General features: G+C 39.6%; 1 protein-coding gene across 2 annotated transcripts in view; it reads right to left on the bottom strand.

Annotated features, from left to right (window-relative positions):
• The window catches only part of REPS2 (RALBP1 associated Eps domain containing 2), a 238,115-nt gene that overhangs the window by 12,421 nt on the left and 203,752 nt on the right, over positions 1 to 21,942 (bottom strand). For both annotated transcript variants that reach the window (XM_055563083.1, XM_055563084.1), the window contains exons 15-17: positions 16,049 to 16,132; positions 14,864 to 15,009; positions 6,096 to 6,201 (exon numbers count right to left, since the gene is read on the bottom strand). In XM_055563083.1, the coding sequence (XP_055419058.1) occupies positions 6,096 to 6,201; positions 14,864 to 15,009; positions 16,049 to 16,132 (336 nt within the window). The remainder of the gene's footprint in view (positions 1 to 6,095; positions 6,202 to 14,863; positions 15,010 to 16,048; positions 16,133 to 21,942) is intronic.

The raw sequence follows: 21,942 nt of genomic DNA, 5'->3' as shown, positions 1-21,942 counted from the left end.
AGTCGTGTCCGACTCTTTGTGGACTGTATAGTCCATGGAATTCTCCAGGCCAGCATACTGGAGTGGGTAGCCTTTCCCTTCTCCAGGGGATCTTCCCAACCTAGGGACCGAACCCAGGTCTCTCGGATTCTTTACCAGCTGAGCCAAAAGGGAAGCCCTTTTTTTGTTTTTGCTTTTTTTGCTTTTGTTCAAAAACAAAAGGGGGAGTAAAAGGGTAGAGTTGCTGCTGCTGCTGCTGCTGCTGCTGCTGTGTCGCTTCAGTTGTGTCCGACTCTGTACGACCCCATAGACGGCAGCCCACCAGGCTCCCCCGTCCCCTGGATTCTCCAGGCAAGAACATTGGAGTGGGTTGCCATTGTCTTCTCCAAGAGTTGTTATATGCAATCAAAGTTATCAGCATATAATAGACTGTTATATCTACAAGATGTTTTATGTAAACTTCATGATAACAACAAAGCAAACACAAAAACCTACAATAGATTCACAAAAGATAAAGAGAAGACAATCAAAGCATACTATTGCAGAAAATCAATTCACAAAGGCAGGCAGTAGAAGAGAGAGAAATGAACAAGAAAACTATAAAACAGTCAGAAAATAGTTAACAGGGTATTAGTAAATCCTTACCTATTAATATTTACTTCAAATGTAAATGAATTAAGTTCTCCAATCCAAAGACATAGAGCAGATCAATGGATTAAAAAAAAAGAAGGGACCAAACTACATGCTGCCTATAAGAGACTCACTTTAGTTTATGGTCACACATAGGAAAAAATGAAGGGATGAAAAAGATATTCCATGCAAGTAGATATCAAAAGACAAGAGGGGTAGTTATTCTTTTACCAGATAAAACAGGCTGTAGTCCAAAACCATATCAAGAGACAAGGAATGTCATTATATAATGTTAAAGGGATTAACTCATAAAGAAAATATGTCATAAATATATATGCAGGCAACATCAGAGAACCTAAATATATCAAGTAAATATTAAAAAATCTGAAAAATGAAATAGACAACAGCATAGTAATAATGAGGGACATCAATAGCTCACTTACAACAGTGGTTATATCATCCAGACAAAACTGTGACAAGGAAATGTTGGTCTTAAACGATACCAAATGAACCTAACAGACATACGGAACATTTCATCCACCAGAATCAGAATGCATATTCTCAAGCACACATGAAATACTCTTGAGGATATATCATATGATAGGTTACAAGATAAGTCTTAGCAGATTTAAGAACATCAAAGTCATACCAAATACAGTTTCCAACTACAAGGTTATTAAACTAGGAATCAGTAACAAGAGGAAAAGTAGAAAATTCAGAAATACATAGAGATTAAACAAAACACTTCAAAACAACCAATGAGTCAAAGAAGACATCAAAAGGGAAATCAAAAAACTATCCTGAAACAAATAAAAATGGAAACACAGCATTCTAAAACAAATGGCCAACAGGTACACAAAACATGTTCAGCATCACTAATCATCAGGGAAATGCAAATCAATACCAAAATGAGATATCACCTCACACCTGTTAAAATGGCTATTATCAAAAAGATAAGGGATAAGTGTTGGCAAGGATGTGGAGAATGGGGAACGCTTGTGCAATGTTGGTCAGAATGCAGACTGATCCAGCAACTACACAAAATGGTATGGAGGTTTCTCAAAATTAAAAAAAGAACCATCATAAGATCTAGTAATCCCACTTTTGGGTATATCCAAAGGAAAAGAAATCAGGATCTCAAAGGGATATGTGCATTCCCATGTTCACTGTATTATGTACAATAGCTGAGATACGGAAACAAGTTTTGCTCTACAGACAAATGGATAAAGAAGATGTGGTACATACATGCAATAGAATATTATTCAGCCAAAGAAAGAAGGAAATTCTGCCATTTGTGACACTGATGGACCTTGTGGGCCCTATGCTAAGTGAAATAAGTCAGACAGAGAAAGGCAAATACCATATGATATCACTTTTATGTGCAATCTAAAAAGGCCAACTTCATAGAGACAGAGTAGAATGGTGGTTGCCATGGGCTGGGAGGCGGGTGCAGGAAATGGGGAGATGTTGAGCAAGGGTACAAACTTGCAGTCATAAGATATATAAGTTCTGTGGATGTAATGTATAGCAAGGTGACTATAGCTAACAATACTGTATTATATACTTAAAAACTGCTAAGAAGTAAATCTTAAATGTTTTCACCATATAAAAGAAACTATAATTATGTGAGTGACAAAAAAGAATGAAATTCTGCCATCTGCAACAACATGGATGAACTTGGGACATTATGCTAAGTGAAATAAGTCAGACAGAGAAAGACAAATACTGTATATGTGTGCGTGCTAAAGTTGCTTCAGTTGCGTCTGACTCTTTGCAACCCCATGGACTGTAGCCCACCAGGCTCCTCTGTCCATGGGATTCTCTAGGCATGAATACTGGAGTGGGTTGCCATGCCCTCCTCCAGGGGCTCTTCCCGACCCAGGGATCGAACCCATGTCTCTTACATCTCCTGCACTGGCAGACAGGTTCTTTACCACTAGCACCACCTGGGAAGCCCATGAGATCAGTTATATACGGAATTTTAAAAAAATTCAACAAACTAGTGAATATAATAAAAAGGAGGGATTTTCCTGGTAGTCCAGTGGCTAAGAGTCCATGATGCCAATGCAGGAGGCCTGGGTTCAATCCCTGATCAGGGAACTAGATCTCCCATGCTGCAACTAAAGATCCTGCATGCCACAACTAAGAGTTTCCATGCCGAAACTAAGAATTCATATGCCACAACTAAAAATCCTAAGAGTTTGCATGCTGAAACAGAGTTCACATGTTGCAACTAAAGATCCCACATGCCACAACTAAGAACCAGTGAAGCCAAATAAATAAAGAATAAACTAATGGTTACCAGTGGGAAGAGGAAAAGGTAAAGGGCTATAAGGATACATTATACAATGCAGAAAGTCATAGCTAGTATTTTATAATGACTATAAATGAAGCATAACCATTAAAAGTTATAAGTCCCTATACTGTACACCTATAACTTATATAATATTGTACAGCAACTATACTTCAATAATAATGAGGGCAAGAGGAAATTTTTACAGGGGATGGGCAATTTATGGCATAATTGTGACAGATTCATGGATGTATAATTACCTCCAAACTCATCATGTCACATACATTAAATACATACAGCTTTATAATAAATAAATAATAGTTTAGTATGTAATAAATAATAAAGTAGTTTAAAAACACAAATGTATCACAGATCTAAATGTAAAAGTTATGACAATAAAGCATTTAGAAGAACACATAGGAGAATATATTCATAATTTAGATGTAGGCAAAGTTTCCTTATATAATAGGAAGAAAGTTAATAACCATAAGAGAAAAAATTATAAATCAGACTTAATCAAAATTAAAAACTTCTATTCATGAAAAGATAGTTAAGAAAATTAACAGGCAAAATAAAGACTGGAAGAAAACATTCATAAAATATATATCTCAACAAAGGACTGCCAACAGAAAATATAAAAAGCATCTACCTACAACTCTACAAAAAAGACTGAAAATGATTTTTAAATAGCCAAACATTTGGAAAAAACACTTCACAAAATAAAATATATGAAAAGTAAATAATCACATAGAAAAGCGCTAAGGAGATGTAAAATAAAAACTATATCACCACAAGACTAGATAAAAATTAAAACAGTAATACCAAGTGTTGGTGAAGATGAGGAACAACCAGAACTCTCACATAGTAGTGGTGGGAATACTAAATGCTACAACCACTTTGGGAAAAGCTCTAGTAGTTTCTATTCAAACCAATCACACACAATCACCATATTACCTACTAATCCTAAATCCTAGAAATTTACCCAAGAGAAATGAGAAAATATTCCCACATAAAGAGTTATTAAAAAATGCAGTTTTATTCAAAATAGCAAAAACTAGTATTTCCAGGTGTCCAATAATAGAATTAATAACCAAACTATAGTATATTCACTCAGTAGAATATCACTCAGCAATAAAACAGAACAGATTACTAAGACATACAACGATGAAAATGAATCTCAAAAACAATGCTATGTGAAAGAAGCTTTCCACAAAAGTACATGTCAGAGGACACTGTTTACATAAAGTCATAGAAGAGGCAACAATATGGCATAAGAAGTTTAGAAGAGGGGTTAAGCATGGCAGAAATTAACTGGGAAGGAGTATGAGGGAGCTTTCCAGGGAGATGGTAATGTCCTCTATCTTGATATGGGGTTAGAAACCATTAGTATACACACTTACAAAGAGTCAGCAAGTGTACACTTAAGATGTATGCACTCATTGTATGTAAAATGTACAACATAAGGAAAGTTTGTAAAAATATTTAACTCTAGTTAATGATATACACGTTAAAATATTCAGGGGACACACACAGATGTCTTGAAAACATGTTAAAAATAAGACAGACTGAAGGATAGATAAGAGGGATAAAAAAGGACAGATATGTGATTAAAAACAAGTGTAGTAAGATGTGAATGGGAGAACCAACATTGTGTAACTTTCTTGCATGCTTGAAAATGTTCATAATAAAATATTAGGGGAGTTCCCTGGTGGCCTACAGTTAGGATTCCAGCCTTTCATTGCCATGACCTGGGTTCAATCCCTGGCTGTAGAACTGAGATCCCACAAGCTGTGTGGTACAGCCAAAAAAAAATGGCGAAGGCAGGGAGTAATGAAAGAAAAAATAAAAATGAAGAGACAGTACAGACTGATAAAAAAGAGTCATCAGTGAAGGAGAAGGACACGGAAAGTATGACATCCTGAAAACCAGTTAGAAAAGACATTTCGAAGGAAGGAGTTGCCAATGGTCTATGGCACAGGTTCTGAAAATCCAAATAGTATTAAAACAGGCCCACTGAACGTGGCTGTAAGAGGGGTGTGAGTAAAGGAGAGTAAAAGCCACGGCCACGTCAAGGGAGAGAACACTGTTGGTGAGGAAGCAGAGACAGTAAATAACAACTCTTAGGAAGCTTGGCTATGAAGGAGACTAGAGACCAGGCAGCAGCTGGAGGAGGATGTGGGCGCCAACGCACTGGACAACACTAGAGCGCGTTTCTGCGTGGGCGGCAGTGATCCAGCGGAAAATCAAGGGATGTCAGGGCTGCCCTGAAACGATGTGCTTAACTCAACTCCCAGTACCTGTAAATGTGAACTTATATAGAATAAGGTATTTGCAGATATAATCTAGTTAAAACATGAGACTGTGCTAGATTAAGGTGGGCCCCAACCCAATGACCAGTATATCCCTATAAGAAAAGGGAAGGATAAAAAGAGGACTTGGACACAGATACACAGAGACCAGAAAAAACTTTATGACAGACAGTGGAGGCAGAAATTGAAGTGATGCATCTACCAGCCAAGGAATGCCAAGGACTGCCAGCCACCACCAGAAACTGGGAAGAAGACAGGAAGAATTCTCCCCTAGAGCCTTCAGAGAGAGCATAGCTCTGCAGACACTGTGATTCAGAAGTCTAGCTGCCATAGCTGGCAGACAGTAAGTTGCTGTTTTTAGGCCACTAAGTTTGTAGCACTTTGTTAGGGCAGCCCTGGGAAACTAATAATACAGGGGAGAATAATGGTGAATAGAAACAGGTGATAAGAACAGAGGAAATGTCCTTGAGGTGATGTGGAACCATTTCCAAGATACCAGAGCAGGGGATAGCCTTTGAGAGGATCAGGGCCACCCTCTTCCATTGAAATGAGTATAGCATCATTCATAGAGGACCTCAACAAATTAGGGGTTTACCCAGAAGCTTTGGACAATAAAGAATGCTTCAGAGAGCTTTGTAATAGCTTCTCTGTCTTTTTAACTAGCACACAATATGTAGCTTGCATATTAAAGCTTCAAGTCTTCCTCTAACAAGAATCAACCCATGAATCAAATAGAGCAACTCTCTGCCTTCCAAAAGGAGTCTGAGAACAAAGAGTAAGTCTTACCAACACGAATAGAACCAGATGCTCAGCCAGTATTTGTCAAAACAAAACACAACAACCAGACACAAAGCCTGGTTATCCAAATTCAGGAAGCTCTTTACCTTGAGCTGCTGCTGGAGCTCACTGTTCAGACGGGCCAGCACGGCATTTGCCTCTTTATTTTTGCGGATAGCAGTTTGAATAGCCTTCTTCTGTTTGGAAGACTGCCTACAAAAAAGTACAGACAGTTCAGTGACACAGAACTTAGAGGTCCAGATCCCTGTGGGTCAGAACTCTCTGATTCATGAGAAGTGCTAAACTAATAAGGGGCTAACATCACAGAGCTCCAAAAATAAAATCATATATTCACAGGCAGGCAGGCACATACCAAAGGAAATAAGTTTCTTGGGATGAATTATTTACACATGAAGCAGTTTCCATTTTACAACTTGAAGAAAAGCTGTGAATTGGGCCTTTTCAAACACGTTTTGTTCCATTTATCCAAAGGCATTTAATAAGCATTTCTTTCTGACAAACGACATTAACTGGAATACCCTTTTTGTGCATCATTAATGACATTTCAAAGACCTGCAGGTGGCCCTGTGGGCAAGTCTGAAGGCAAAGAATAGAAAAACATTCTCTTCAGTAAAAATCCTACATTAACTCAGTCAACCTACATACCTATCTTTTATTTCTTTATTATTAGGCATGAATTCCTAAGTGTGTTTGTGTGTGAGTGTGTGTGTGCGCAAGTGCATATACACCAACATACATCTGTGGCACTTGAGAAAAAAACACAAAATTGTTTTAATACCAGTCTTTCCAAAGTAAGTCAACAGTAAATTCACAGAACAGGTGTAACTAAGGTGACCACACACGTCCCACCTGGCCCATTACAGTCTTTGCTTACACTGCCTGACTGGCCCTAATTTTTCTTAGCAACTACTTTCCCCCTCAAAACCGTCAATGTGGTTGTAGAACCTACAGCCTTATATCCCACAGCAAGAAATACTGAATCCTCAGAGCAAAAGGACCATCTAAGTTCCCCCAGAGAAACAAACATGTTTGTGATCCCTGGGAGCCAGTGTGACTAAACTAGAAAGCATTGTGACCACTGGAGAGATCTGGTGGTGGTGCACTGAGAATGTATACTATACTAGCCACTCTATTCACCTGCATAAGGCATACTCCCTCTCCAAGTTTAAACATTAGTTTTTTACCCATAAATAGGCAGGGAAGAAGCTCCAAAACATACTTTTTACAAGATACAGACTGGATTTCTGGTTTCAGGACAAGACAGAGTAGATACATTTCTCTCTATTCCTCCCACTAAATACAGTAAAACACTGGACATAATATACAGAATAATATAAGATGACTCTGCAAAGTAGAGTGAAGAAGGCAAACCAGCTAGGGAACTTGGTACCCAAGGAAAGAATAGCAACAAACTACCTGGGTTTTCTTTTTCACTTCATATGGATCTCATAAATGCCAATGAGAGCAGACAATAAAAAGCCTCCCCAAAATTCTGCTCTCTCTAGCCAAAGGACTGGGAAAGGGGCAGCCCAGCAAGACAGAAATTTAGATAAAATATTCCTCCTGAATACAGATGTAAAATCTTTAATAAAATATTAGCAAATAGAATTCAGCAATATAAAAAAGAATTATAAATCATGACCAAGAGGAGTTATTCCAGGGATGTAAGACTGATTCAATATTCAAAAACAATCAATATAATTCATTACTTTAACAGGTGAAAAAGAGAATCACATGATCAGGTAAACTAATGTAGATTTTTATAATTTTATTTATAAAGACTCATTGAAATTCTTAGATATACCACAACATATATAGAACTTACATGCTGAAAATATACAACACAAATGAAAGAAATAAATAGGATCTAAGTAAATGGAGAAATATATGTTCATGGATTGAAAAACTCAACACAGTAAAGATGTCAACTCTTCCCAGATTGACATAAAGGTTTAACATAATTCTCATGGAAATCCCGGAGAAGGTAATGGCACCCCACTCCAGTACTCTTGCCTGGAGAATCCCAGGGACAGGGGAGCCTGGTGGGCTGCCGTCTATGGGGTCGCATAGAGTCGGACACGACTGAAGTGACTTAGCAGCAGCAGCATGGAAATCCCAGCAAGATCTTTTCAGCTCAAGACAAAAGTATTCTAAAATTAAATGGAAAGTCAAAGGAATTGGAATAGCTAAACAATTTTGAAAAACACAAAGTGGGAAAAACAGAAGACTTATTATATAGCTATAGTATCAAGTGGTAAAGTAATAAAGATAGCAATCAAGACTGTGTGGTATTGGCAGAGTGAAAGACACATAGATCATTGGAATAGAATAAAGAACCCAGAAAGAGATTCACACTAGTACAGATTATTTATTTTTGATAGATGAGCAAAAGCAAGTCAATGGAAAAAGAACAGCCTTTTCAATTAAAGTGCTGAAGCAATTCAATATCCATAGGCCAAAAAATGAATCTTGACCCAAATCTCAAACTTTATATAAAAATTAACACAAAATGGATCACCAACCTAAATGTAAAGTGTAAAATTATAAAATTTTTAGAAGAAAATGCAAGAGAAAATCATCAGGACCTAGAGCTTGGTGAAGAGATTTTAGAGGTGACAAGAAAAGCACAATCCATAAAAGGAAAAGAAATCAGTAAGTTGGGACTTCATAAAAAATTTTAAACTTTTGCTCTGCAAAAGACTCTTTTAAGAGAATGAAAAGATAACCCACAGACTGAGAGAAAACATTTGCAAACCACAGATGTAACAACTGATCTATATTTAGAATATACGAAGAACTCTCAAAACTCAATGTTAAAAAACAATTCAATTAGAAAATGGGCAAACGTGATGAAAAGACAAGTAACCAAAGAGGACACGTGATGGCAAATACATGAAAAGATGCTCTAGCTATTAGGGAAATGCAAATTAACACCACCGTGGGATAGCGCTACACACCTATTAGAACAGCTAAATTTTAAATTTAAGTGACAGTATCAAAAGCTAGTGAGGATGTGGAGACACTGAATCTTGTACATTGGTGGTGGGAAGATAAAATGGTACAGTCATTTTGGGAAACAACTTGGCAGTTTCTTTAAAAACTAAATATACATTTAGCACTCAACCCAACAATCACACTCCTAGACATTTATTACAGAGAAATGAAAACATATGTATACACAAGAACCTGTATACAGATGCTCACAACAGCTTTATCTGTAATACTCAACAACTAGACACAAACAAAAGGTCTCTGAATAGGTGACCGGCTAAACAGACTGGTACATACATAGCGTAGAATACTTCTTAGCAGTATTGATTTACACAACTTAGATGTCAAGGGCATTATGCTGAGAGAAAACAAGCAAAGCTCAAAAGGACACATGCTGTGTGATTCTATATGTATAACATTCTGAAAATGACAAAATTATAGAGACAGGAAACCAATCAGTGGTTACCACAGGTAAAGAGTAGAAAAGAGGATGAGGTAGGGGTGACTCCTGTATCTTGATTACAGTGGTGGTTACAAGACATACAAATGTGATAAAATAGCATAGAACTATACATATGTACTGTCCCAACGTCAATTTCCTGTTTTTTATATTTTACTATAAGGTAGGTAAAATGTAACCACTGAGAGAAGCTACATTAAAAATACACAAGATTTCTTTGTACTATTTTTTAATCTTCTATGAGTCCATAATTATTATAAAATAAAATTTTTTATGAAAATACATCTTGATCAGAGCTGGATGCCTCTACTTAAACAACTACCATGCTAAGTGTGCCAGCTTATAACAGTTTTCCCTTCTCTGGGAATTGTCTCCATCCCCTTCCCCTCCTCTATAGGGATAGGCCCCAGGCAGACAGTCCTATTTGTTCCATGAAACAGTCAGTTCTGTTTTCACACGTGAACAGATGCTAGCCTGTGCTAAGTTTGCCAGATTCTCTCTCCCAGGGATGTGGGTTACAGTTAAGAGTTTGGTTTAGCCTAGGCCCTGCACAATGAGAATGTAATATCTGGAGCTGAAGGTGGTTGAGAAGATTTCACAGATAAAAATGTCAGAAAATAGAGATGAATCAGGAGGAAGGCCAATAGAAATATGGTCCTCTCCCCCAATCCATCCATGTCCCTGGGTTCAATGAGTCACCCCTGTATTCTTATAATAATGAACATGGTTTTGCTAGCTCAAGTTGCTCTTTATATTTTGTCACCAAATGAGCCCTGCATAATGCAAAGACAGGATCCAGCTTCAAAAACCTCTCAAGAGTTCAGCAAAGGCATCCAACTTGCCTCACCTCTTAAGACCTGCTTCTAGAGTCTGTCTAGGTTCTCCTAACCTTGTTACTCACTGCTCCAGGCTGGGCTCTAACTGGCCTGGTTTCCAAGGAGGAAAATAAGGGAGTAACAGTGAGGCGTTTCTTTTACCTGCTGCTGTTGTTCATCAGGCAATCTCTCAGTTTAGAACTGTACACTGTGAGGCTTGTACATTGAAGGTTATGTGGCAGACTGTCCTCCAATCATATTCTGTGCCTTCCTGTTTTCAGCAGCATCTCCTCCTCAGTTTGAGCTAGGCACATGGCCATACAATTAGAAACTAGCCGCATTTCTGTGTCTTCTTTGCAAGTAGGTGAGGCCATATGGCTAAATCTAGGTGAAAGGTATCCAAGAGAAATGATGATGTCCTTAAAAGTAACTTATTTTCTCTCCATTTGTTCTTTTCCCCTTTCTGGGACCTGGAACATGAACATGTTAGAGGTGAGCCACCTCCAAACCCTATGGATAAAGGCAACCCTCATAGGATCTGAAACAAGATGACAGAAGGGACCCGGGTTCTGGACAGGTATGCTTCTGGACCACTCACCAACTCAGACTTCTACATAAGAAAGTAAGTTTCTTTGTTATTTCAGTGACTGTTACCTCATTTTTTTTTTCAATCAGCTGAACCACTGTTTGAAGGAATATAAACTGGGATCTCTAGATAAGAAAAATCTTCTTAGCCTTCACCCTGGACCCTGCTTTCTCCCATGGAATTCTGAGTACAGCTTCTAAGAAGTGAGTTTTTATTGCCTTTTCTCTTCTTGGAAATGGTAGGTTTCCATTAGAGATGCCAATCATCAATCCCACAGATATTCATTCCACTGTTGACAAACACGAAGAGAGAAGGGAAACAGAATCCCATCCACACCAAGAACTTCATGCAGGCAAGCAGACCCTACCACGCAAGCTCCCTGGAATGCCCTGGGGTGCCACAGGACACCTCCTGGGGTTTCAGAGAAGAGCTTAGGCCACAGAAGCTGGCACAGGTTCGGTCACAGTATTGCCACACAACACCCTCTAGTTCTAAACTGTTCAAACAATTCTATTTTCCCAAAATCCATCCTTAGCAGATAAATAAAATACAGGAAAAGACAATCAAGCCAAATTATTTCTAAGAAAACCCCACTTCTGTCCTTATAGGCAGTTCATTAATGACTACACAATCTAAGAGCTGTTTATTACTTATAACCTGGACTCAGAAGCTCACTTGGAGAGAATATTTTATTCGTTCCTCTCTCCTATATGGAGTAGACAATGATGGTATCTGAAGCAGAATTTGTTTCTTATTAATAGGTCACTTCTAATGTTAATTTCCCCAAAAGCTGATGACCATTTTGCAACTTGCTTTGTGACTCTTTTCTCAATTTTCCCAAAGATGGTATATAATAACAACCACTCTAAATGCACTGGAGAGAGATTAACTTACTACATACCACAGATGTTTAAGGGCATCAGAGCTTAATTCTCTCCCAGAACCCTAACCGATAAAGGACTATACAGACTAACCATTATGTGTCTGGCTGTCCTCTCTCCAGGTCTTAAAAAATTATGAGTGTTAAGTTGCTCCTTATCACTCTAAAATGAACTGGTCTGGGACCTGAAATAAGTCTTATACAGTTCCCTTATGGCAAAGCTTAGATACCTGACATTTATAGCACTATTTGTGTTGCTGGTGGGTGCTAGCCTCTCTCGCCCTGACCCCGTGAGCTCACCTAACTAGTGAAAGAATATCATGGTGAGGGATGGTGACTGAACAAGCAGATAAAACAAATGCCTCTTTTCAACAAATGCTGCTGGGACAACTGGAAATCCATATGCAAAAGAATGAAGCTGGACCCCTTCATCACACTGTACAGAAAAATGAATTCAAAATAGACCATAGGGCTCAATATAAGAGCTAAAACTATAAAGCTTGTAGATGCAAACACAGGAACTAATCTTCATGAACTTGATATGGGCAATGGTTTCTTAGATATGAAAGCAAAAGCACAAGGGACAAAAGAAAAACATTAGATAAACTTGATCAAACTTAAAAATATTGTGCTTCAAATAGTGTCATTATGAAAGGAAAAAGACAATGCACAGAACGGGAGAAAATATTTGCAAATCATATATATGACAAGGGATTTATATCCAGAGTATATAAAGACCTCATAACTCAAAAATTAAAAGATAAGTAATCCAAGTAAAAATGGGCAAAAAATATAAGCAGACATTTTCCCAAAGAAGTTATACACATGGCCAATAAGCACATGTAAAGATGCTCAACATCACTGTTCATTAAGGAAATAAAAATCAAAACCATGAGACACCATTTCACACCCACTAAGATGGCTATGATAAAAACCCTAAAAATCAAATAACAAGTGTTGGTAAGGAAGAGGAAAATCTGGAAACCTCATACTTTACTGGTAGGATTGTAAAATGCAATAGACACTGCCACTCTGGAAAACAGTATGGAAGGTTCTCAAACTGTTAAACACAAAGCTACCATCAGTCCAGTCCAGTATGAGTTGCTCAGTCATGCTTGACTCTTTGCAACCCCAGGGACTGCAGCCCACCAGGCTCCTCTGTCCATGGAATTCTCCAGGCAATAATACTGGAGTAGGTTGCCATTTTCTTCTCCAGGGGATCTTCCCGATGCAGGGATCAAACCCAGGGCTCCTGCATTGCAGGTAAATTCTTTACCGGCTGAGACAGGGAAGCCCAAAGTTACCAAATGACCCAGCAATGACCCAAAGTTACCAAATGACCCAGCAATGACCCAGCAATTTGATTCCTAAGTATAAACACTCAAGACAAATGGAAATATCAGTCCACACAAAAATCTGCACATAAATATTCACAGCATCATTATTCTTATTAGCTGTAAAGTGGAAACAACCCAAATGTCCATCAGCTGATGAATGGGTGAATAAAATGTGGTATATATCCATATAATGGAACATTAATCAGCAGTTTTAAAAAATTAAGTTCTGACTTATTATACAACATGGATGAACCTTAAAACATGATACTAAGTAAAAAAAGACAGTCACAAAAGGCCATATGTTATATGACTCCATTTAAATGAAATAGCCAGAATAGGCAAATCTATAAAGACAGAAAGTATTGATAGACAATGGTTGCCTGGGATGTGGGAGTGGAAAGTGCTAATGGGCACAGAATCTCTTTTTAGGGGTGATGAAAATGTTCTACAATTAGACTGTTATGATGAGTGTACAACTATATAAATATACTAAAAACCACTGAAGTGTACGCTTACAAGAGTGAATTGGATGTTACATGAAACGCATCTAAATAAGGTTGCTTTTTAAAAAAGATGAAAAAAAAGACAAAGATTTCTGTGTGAACTCCACCAGTGGCCCTCCCATCTACTTTGGAGGATGTCATAGCCACCACTCAGCTGTCACAGAGCCAGCACTGATGTGAAGTACAGATTACCATGAAAAGTTGGGGAGAACATCAAAGAAAGTTTACACGTTTGTATCTCTAAGATCCATCCTCTAGACTGGAGGGTGGCTGGAAGATGGCCAAAGCTCTCAGGGACCATTAAGGATAAAATATACTTCCTTGATGCACTAATACCACTAGGGAACTGTCCATTTGGGAAAAAAATACCCCAAAGCTATCACCTAAAGAAGAGTGCTGCACAGATTCAGAATGAAGACTGACTTCATCAGCAAGCTGCACCCACAGAACCTGTTACTTTTCTTTCTATAACAGTGTAAGCAGGAGAAACTCTGCAGCAGACCCTGAGACCTGTAAGGAGCGGTGTTATGACACATCCCAAGCATCTGTGTTAGTGACTAGTCAGGCTCACTTGAAGTCACACATAGCAGCAGGTTTCTGCCCTCAATTTCTGCCCTCACTCAATTTCACTAAGGCAAGTGATGGGTTCTTCTTAAAGTCAAAGTCTTCTGGAGAAGGATGGCTTGTCCAGACGATGGTTTTTTTGGTCCCTGACCATGTCCACAGGTGTCCCTACCCTCTCTTCAGCTACAGAAAGATATCTTAAAGGCGCTGCATGTGACCATTCTGTGCTGAGATGCTCAGCAACAGAATCTCTTCATGGGAATGCAAAGGAGTCACATGCTGCACCTACTCAAAGTCGGGTCTGAGGGTCTTGAAGCTGGTCACATGCATCAGGGGGACATGAGATAAGACAGGTAAAGAGGGGAATGTCATTTATAGTACTGTCTTCTTCCCAGGAAAACACAGGCCAAAACGAGCAAAAAAGGTGGGAAGGAAAGGAAGAGGAGAGAGGAGGGGAAGGAAATCAAACCAATCTGAAATACACCCCAGCCTGTGATTCACACACCCCTTGGGAGGTTAAGTCTTATTGCTTAGAAATCCTCTTTCTACATGACTGGGAGACTATAATACTATCACAGAAATGAGTGAGGTAAGACTATAACCATTAAAATCACACCAGTCCAAGGGGTTGAGTGTAAACATAAGTTTACATTTACATAAGAATATGCAGATTAAAATGAAAGTTCTGACTATGTGCTCATTTATCCGTTCTACTTACTTTTGGACTGCTGGATGGGGTTTCATGGTTGCTACAGAAGCTGGCCCGCCTACAGTGGTAGAAGGTTCTTGATTTTCTGTAGCTTGATTTTCAGGTCGGAATTTCCTACGGATGGGCTTTGATGGGGGCTGAGAATATGGTATCTCCTGTGGATTAAAAAAAAAAGTTAAACAAGTAAATGCCACTCATCTTGTCAATGCCCTTATGTTCCTCCTGGCCTGTCCCCACAGTCAGTCATGCGCTGTATTGAAACTCCACATCCAAGGACACGTGGATGATTTGTGGCTTAGCAAGACCTGGAGGGACCATCAGATTCCAGGGGCCTTTCCTTCTTTTTTTTTTTTTTTTCCCATGTTTGCAGCCTATTACCTTTTTATTACCTAGAAGGACACAGGAATCAGGTGCCCCCTTTACCTCCTCTCCTTTCTTTTTTAAATGCTGTGTGCATCTCACATCACGAGGCCTTCCCTTACTAAAGACAAAATTCTCTCTTGCCTTACGTTGGGGCTTTGGGGAATATGTTCTAAATAAGTTCTAAGTTTTAAAGTTTGTAGAGGTCTTCATCATAAACTCCTCATTCTCCTACCCCCAGCTCCTACATCAAGCCAAGCTGGTGAGCCACTGTGTCTTCTGGAAGGAGGCAGCTAGCCTGCTTTCTTGGAGGCCGTACCCCATCTGTCCTCCCAAGCATAGGCACATGCTCTGTGATGGGAGGAGGGCCTGAGAAAATGGGGCAGAAGAGAGGAGGGGGAGAAGCTGAATGGAGAACATGGTGAGTGAGTGAGCAAATGCACTGGGACTTGGTGACACAGTGGGCAAGGTAAACTGTGGCACAAAGACTAGAAAGGGGAGACCACCCAGGCCCCCTAGGCACTCCTCGAGGTTTAGTAGGGTGCAGGGTCCTGCTAAGGGCCCTCCCCATTGCTCCTCTTGGTCTTGACAAAAGCAATGCCACCATATTTAGATTAGAGGTTGAAGACGGAAGTACAAACTGTCAGAGACATCAAGGTGGAGCCCAGGAATCATCAGGACCCTAATCTTCACAAAGAACCCAGATTCAAGGAAATCTGGATCATAAACATCATGTCAGGGCATGAAAACTTTAAGTCTCTTGGCTAATAGAGGCAAGCAGCCTAGGGGAGGGGTCACAAGGCCATCACAGTAATGTCCTCATACTGGCCTTACCTTCTTTGTTGGACTACTTTCTGCAGCTTGAGAGGGGGCCCTGTTCAGCTGGGGATGCACCTCAGCCTCAGATGCTTGTTCAGACTGTAGCAAAAGATCACAGAAAGGAAAAAAAATGAAAAAACATAACCACCTAAATATGTAGTAAAGAGAGCTTAGGAAAATAGTTATTAAGGGGAGACAGCCAAGGATAGTCAAGTCTGGCAATCCTTGAGAAAACTTTCTCTAGATCCTGCTATTCCCTCCCATCTCTCCTCCCAGCACTGTTCAGTCTTAGGAAAAGGAGTAAGAGGAATGTCTTCTATAATTGGATGTATGTATTACTAAAAACTAATGCTCTGAAAGTGCAAACTAAAAATAACAAGGCCTAGTGGAAAAGTAGGGGAAAGAAATTAAAATTTCAACTCAAGCACTAAGAAAAACAATAATTATAATAAAAAGCACTGAAATTTTTTATATTCAATTTCTGATAAAGAAACACTAGTAGATACGACTGTTTACCTTTTAAAAAAAAAAGGAGAAGTGTAAGCATGGTGGAGGGAGAAAACAAAAGGATTCTGGCTGCTGAGGGATATGGAGTCTGTGAATAAAAACACAAAGACTGGGGAGGAATGGCCCCAAAGGCCTGCAAGACAGTGCGGCCACACAGCCCAGTGGCAGAGCCCAGGGAGCAGGGACACTCCGTGCAGCTCCCTATCTCCCAGGCTTGCTACATTTGGCACTACTAGAGTCTTTGGTTTTCAGCAGCTATTAGCCAGTGATGCAAAATGTTAACATGTGAACCAATATGACCTCCACGTTATTAGTCCTCTATAGACTCACAAGCTAATCTGCATCACAGAAACACATTGCAGCACACAAGCTGTGGCCTGAGCACACCCACTTCATTGCTAACTGGGCCCTCTCCAAGCTCTACTGGAGCCCCACTTCTTCATTCCTCTGACCCTACTCCTCTCCACCTCTCCTGCCAACTGCCCTCAGCACATCCCAGCTGCCTCTAGTCTTCAGAGACCAATGTCCAGCTCGGCACTCTTGTCTCCATTTGTAAAGCTCCTGTCCCTAGCATCTGATGAGCCACAGTGTCCTACTTGGAATCATTCTCTCTTCCTATTATGGCTCCTCATCCCTCAGATGTGGGGTTTGGGGTTCTCCTGCTCCATTTTTCCCTCCCTGTTCACTCTTTCCCAAAGTAAGCCCATCTGCTCCTACACTTCCACTGCCTGCCCTGGATCCTTGGTGCCCAATGCACTCCCACTCCCTGCCTCTTCAAAACCCATGATGCAGGCACTCAACATGCCTGATTTCTAGTTCCAATTTTTTCTTATAGCTTTTTCCTTTCCATTAAGGCTAACTGTATTATTACCATTGCTGTTACTGTTATTAATAAATGTATACTATGAACCACCAAAACCTTGCTATGTGTCACATGTTGCTCTAAGTGTTGTGCATGGATTATTGCATTCATCATCACAGCCCTAAGAAGCAGAGGGGAAATTGAGGATCTAGAAGGCAAGGAATACCCAAGATCATAGAAATAGCAGAGTGTGAAACCAGGCTTCAGGTCCCAAAACTGGGCTGTGACCACTATGCTATATAGCTTCCAGCACTCTTGGGCCTGAGTGTTATTCAGTCAAGAAATATTTATCCAACAGCCATGACAGGCAGGGCATGTACTAGAACCAGTGTTTAAGGATGAATAAGCCCCAGACCTTGCCGATGAGGAGCTTGAAGTCTAGTGGAAAGGCAGAAAAATGAGTGGGCAAACTGGCTTCAGGGGAATAAGGACTCTGCCAAGGACATGTGGAGCCTATAGGAACAGCTGGCCTTGTGGGTGACCAAGACTCAGGCAAAAGTGACATTCCAGCTGCAAGCTGGGTGAACAGACAGATGCGACTAACTAGAATGGCCCTGAACAGAGCCTCTTGATGAAAGTGAAAGAGGAGAGTGAAAAAAGCTGGCTTAAAACTCAACATTCAAAATACTAAAATCATGGCATCGGGTCCCATCACTTCATGGCAAACAGACGGGAAAACAATGGAAACAGTGACAAACTTTATTTTCTTGGGCTCCAAAATCACTTCAGATGGTGAGTGCAGACATGAAATTAAAAGACACTTGCTCCTTGGAAGAAAAGCTATGACCAACCTAGATAGCATATTAAAAAGCACAGACATTACTTTGCCAACAAAGGTCCATCTAGTCAAAACTATGGTTTTTCCAGCAGTCATGTATGGATGTGAGAGTTGGACCATAAAGAAACCAAAGAATTGAACTGTGGTGTTAGAGAAGATTCTTGAGAGTCCCTTGAACTACAAGGATATTAAACCAGTCAATCCTAAAGGAAATCAGTCCTGAATATTCATTGGAAGGGCTGAAGCTGAAGCTCCAATACTTTGGCCACCTGATGCAAAGAGCTGACTCATTGGAAAAGACCCTGATGCTGGGAAAGATGGAAGACAGAAGGAGAAGGGGACGACAGAGGATGAGATGGTTGGACGGCATCACCGACTTGATGGACATGAGTTTGAGTAAGCTCTGGGAGTTGGTGATGGACAGGGAAGCCTGGAGTGATGCAGTCCATGGGGTTGCAAAGAGTCAGATAAGACTGAATGACTGAACTGCACTGATCCCTCCCATCAAGAAGCTTACAGAAGCCTCTTAGGTTCATCCACCAGAGGGCAGGCAGAAAAAGCAAGAAGAACCACAATCCCACAGCAGCTAAAACCAAAACCACATTACAGAAAGTTAATCAAGATGAAAAAGCAGAGAGTTATGTCCCATATGAAGGGATAATATAAAACCCCAGAAAAACAACTAAATGAAGTGGAGATAAGCAACCTTTCAGAAAAAGAATTCAGAATAATGATAGTAAAGATGATTCAGGATCTCCAAAACAGAATGGAGAAGATGCAAGAAATGTTCACCAAGACCTATAAGAACTAAAGAACAAAAAATGATGGACAATACACTAGAAGGAATCAACAGCAGAATAACTGAGGCAGAACAGATAAGTGAGCTGGACGACAGAATGGTAGAAATCACTGCCCCAGAACAGAATATGGAAAAAAGGATGCAAAGAAATGAAGACAGCCTAAGAGACCTCTGGGAAAACATTAAACGTACCAACATTCACATAATAGGGGTCCCAGAAGGAGAAGAGAGAGAGAGAGGACTTGAGAAAATATTTGAAGACATGATAGCTGAAAACTTTCCTAACATGGGAAAAGTCAACCAAGTCCAGGAAGCACAGAGAGTCCCAGGCAGGATATAACCAAAGGAGGAACACACTGAGACACACAGTAATCAAAATGATGAAAATTAAAGATAAAGATAAAATATTAAAAGCAACAAGGGAAAACCGACAAATATTAATAACATACAAGGGAACTCCCATAAGGTTATCAGCTGATTGCTCAACAGAAATTCTACAAGCCAGAAGGGAATGGCATGATATATTTAAAGTGATGCAAAGGAAGAGCCTACAACCAAGAAAACACTACTCAGCAAGCCTCTCCTTCAGATTTGATGGAAAAATCAAAAGCTTTCCAGACAAGCAAAAGTTAAGAGAATTCAGCACTATCAAACCAGCTTTACAACAAATGCTAAACAAATGTCTCTAGGCAGGACACACAAGACAAGGAAAATAAACCCAAAACAATTAAGAAAATGTTAATAGGATCATGTATTCATAATTACCTTATATGTAAATGGATTAAATGCACCAACCAAAAGACATAGACTGGCTGGGTAGATGAAAACATGTACATGCATGCACTTTCACTTACCACATCACTCCGTTTGACCCCCAAAATTGTGTGTAATTATTTTATACTGTTTAGGTTAACCATGTTCCCATTATGGCTTGCAATTATCTTTTATTTTTTATCTGGCTATTAATTGTGAAAACTGATAAACATCTTTTACTAGTGATTATGTAGCTATTACTGACTTAATACCATTATACCATGATTGGTCAACAGAAAAAATAATAGAATTCTATATCACCAAAACCACCATTTAATAGAAAAATCTGTAATCACTTTTTAAAATTCAGATGTATATCAGAATTATCTTGGAACTTTTTGAAAAATACAAATGCCCAGGTATCACTTTTTTTCTCCAAAGCTCCAGATATGTTTCAAATCAGCAGCTATGTTTAAAAACAACTGGACTATATGATGATCTTTCACTTTTATCTAGTTTGTTTCACTTTTTCTATTTCATATTCGGTGCTCCCATTTCATTCAGTTTATATTTTCCAATTTCTCCATCTCTTCTTTTTTTGATGTTCTTTCTCAAGCCTTTATCAAGTGTAGTAGAAAAGCTTTAGAAAATGTGAATTTTTGCCCAACTAAAAATTTTATGACATTGATTCTACTTGTTTGACGGTATGAATAGAATGCTAGATTTCTAATTTAAAATAATAGATATGCAACAATCAACAGGGGCTTACTGTATAATGGGAACTATAGTCATTATCTTATAATAACCTATAATGGAATATAATCTCAAAAATAATATATGTGTCCTTGTATAACTGAATCACCTTGCTGTGCATCTGAAACACTGTAAGTCAACTATACTTCAATAAAATTTATATATTAAGAAAAAAAGAAAAATATTTTTTCATTCTGCTTTTGCAACAAAAAAACTTGGACAGGTCACATGGACTTGGAAGGTGCTGCCACTTAGGATGTTGAGAACTACTGAGGAGCTGTGATGGGACAACATGGGCTCTGCTCAGCTGGCTCCCCAGAAAGGGACATAGGCCCAGGGAGGCTAAGCATTTGGATTCTCCACCAGAAGAAGGGATCATTCACTTATTCAATTAGACAGATAATTATTTTATACATCTGATGTGCCACTTTCCAAGAATCCTCATCTCGAGCTCTGCTTTTAGGCAACCTGACCTGAGACACCAGGCAATGTGCTCCTGGAAGAGGGGAGTTAAAGCATTCTAGTATGTTTCTCCTTGGGTTCTTTCTTGAATAAACTTTTCTGGGAGAAGCCAGCTGCCATGTCCTGAAGCACTCAGACAGCCTTGTGGAGAGGCCCACAAAGAAGGAAGTGAGGCCTCTTGCCAATAGACATGTAAGTGTGCCATGTTAGAAGTGAATCCTTCAGGCCCCGTCAAGCTTTCCAGATGACTTCTGTCACAGCTGACATCTTGACTATGGCCTAATGAGGGACCCTGCACCAGAATCACCCAGATTAGTTTCTCCTGAATCTTGAACTCATAGAAACTTTGAGATATAAATGTACATTATTTTAGGTCTCTTAAAAAACATTCCAGTATGTCTGGGACTTGTGGTCTAGTAGAGTGGAACAAGTGTGAACAGTGGAGAAAAATGGGAAAGTTGAAGCTGGAGAAGGACAGTGAAGTAGACCACACGTGGTCTTACAGATTGTTGTCCTGGCTTGTTTTATCAGCCACTCAGCGCCATTCCCCATGACTAAGCTCTTCCCTGCACTGAAGGGGATCGGAGCCTGGGAACTGCATTTATAAAATCTCCTTTCAACACAGTTCCTTGCTGCCACTGAGAGTCACTCACATGAAATCAAAGAAATAAGAAAAAACAAACCATATTACTGCTCCTCTGACAGTGGTGGGCAGAAAAGCATAGGCTTCAGGAGTCAGAGTATCTTGCCATGGATGGACTCAGGCATTTCCCTGCAAATCATGACTCTGGTGCTGCAGACAGCCTGAGCATTTCCAGCTGTTTCCTTCAGTTCTTAGAATAGCTACGCTTCCTAAAAGTTGTGGTAAACCTGATAGCATTGGCCTTCACCCACCTCCACTCCTCTAGCACATCTAATTCTTTTTGTAAGTACCTAATTCTGTGCATGAAATCTCTTCCAGTGTGAAATACCTAGAGTGGTTTCTGTTTTCCTGA

The sequence above is a fragment of the Bubalus kerabau genome, chromosome X (assembly GCF_029407905.1).
Source record: "Bubalus kerabau isolate K-KA32 ecotype Philippines breed swamp buffalo chromosome X, PCC_UOA_SB_1v2, whole genome shotgun sequence".
NCBI classification, from domain to species: Eukaryota; Metazoa; Chordata; class Mammalia; order Artiodactyla; family Bovidae; genus Bubalus; species Bubalus kerabau.
Note: the sequence above shows the minus strand (reverse complement) of the source record. Positions and strands in the feature narration are given on the sequence as shown.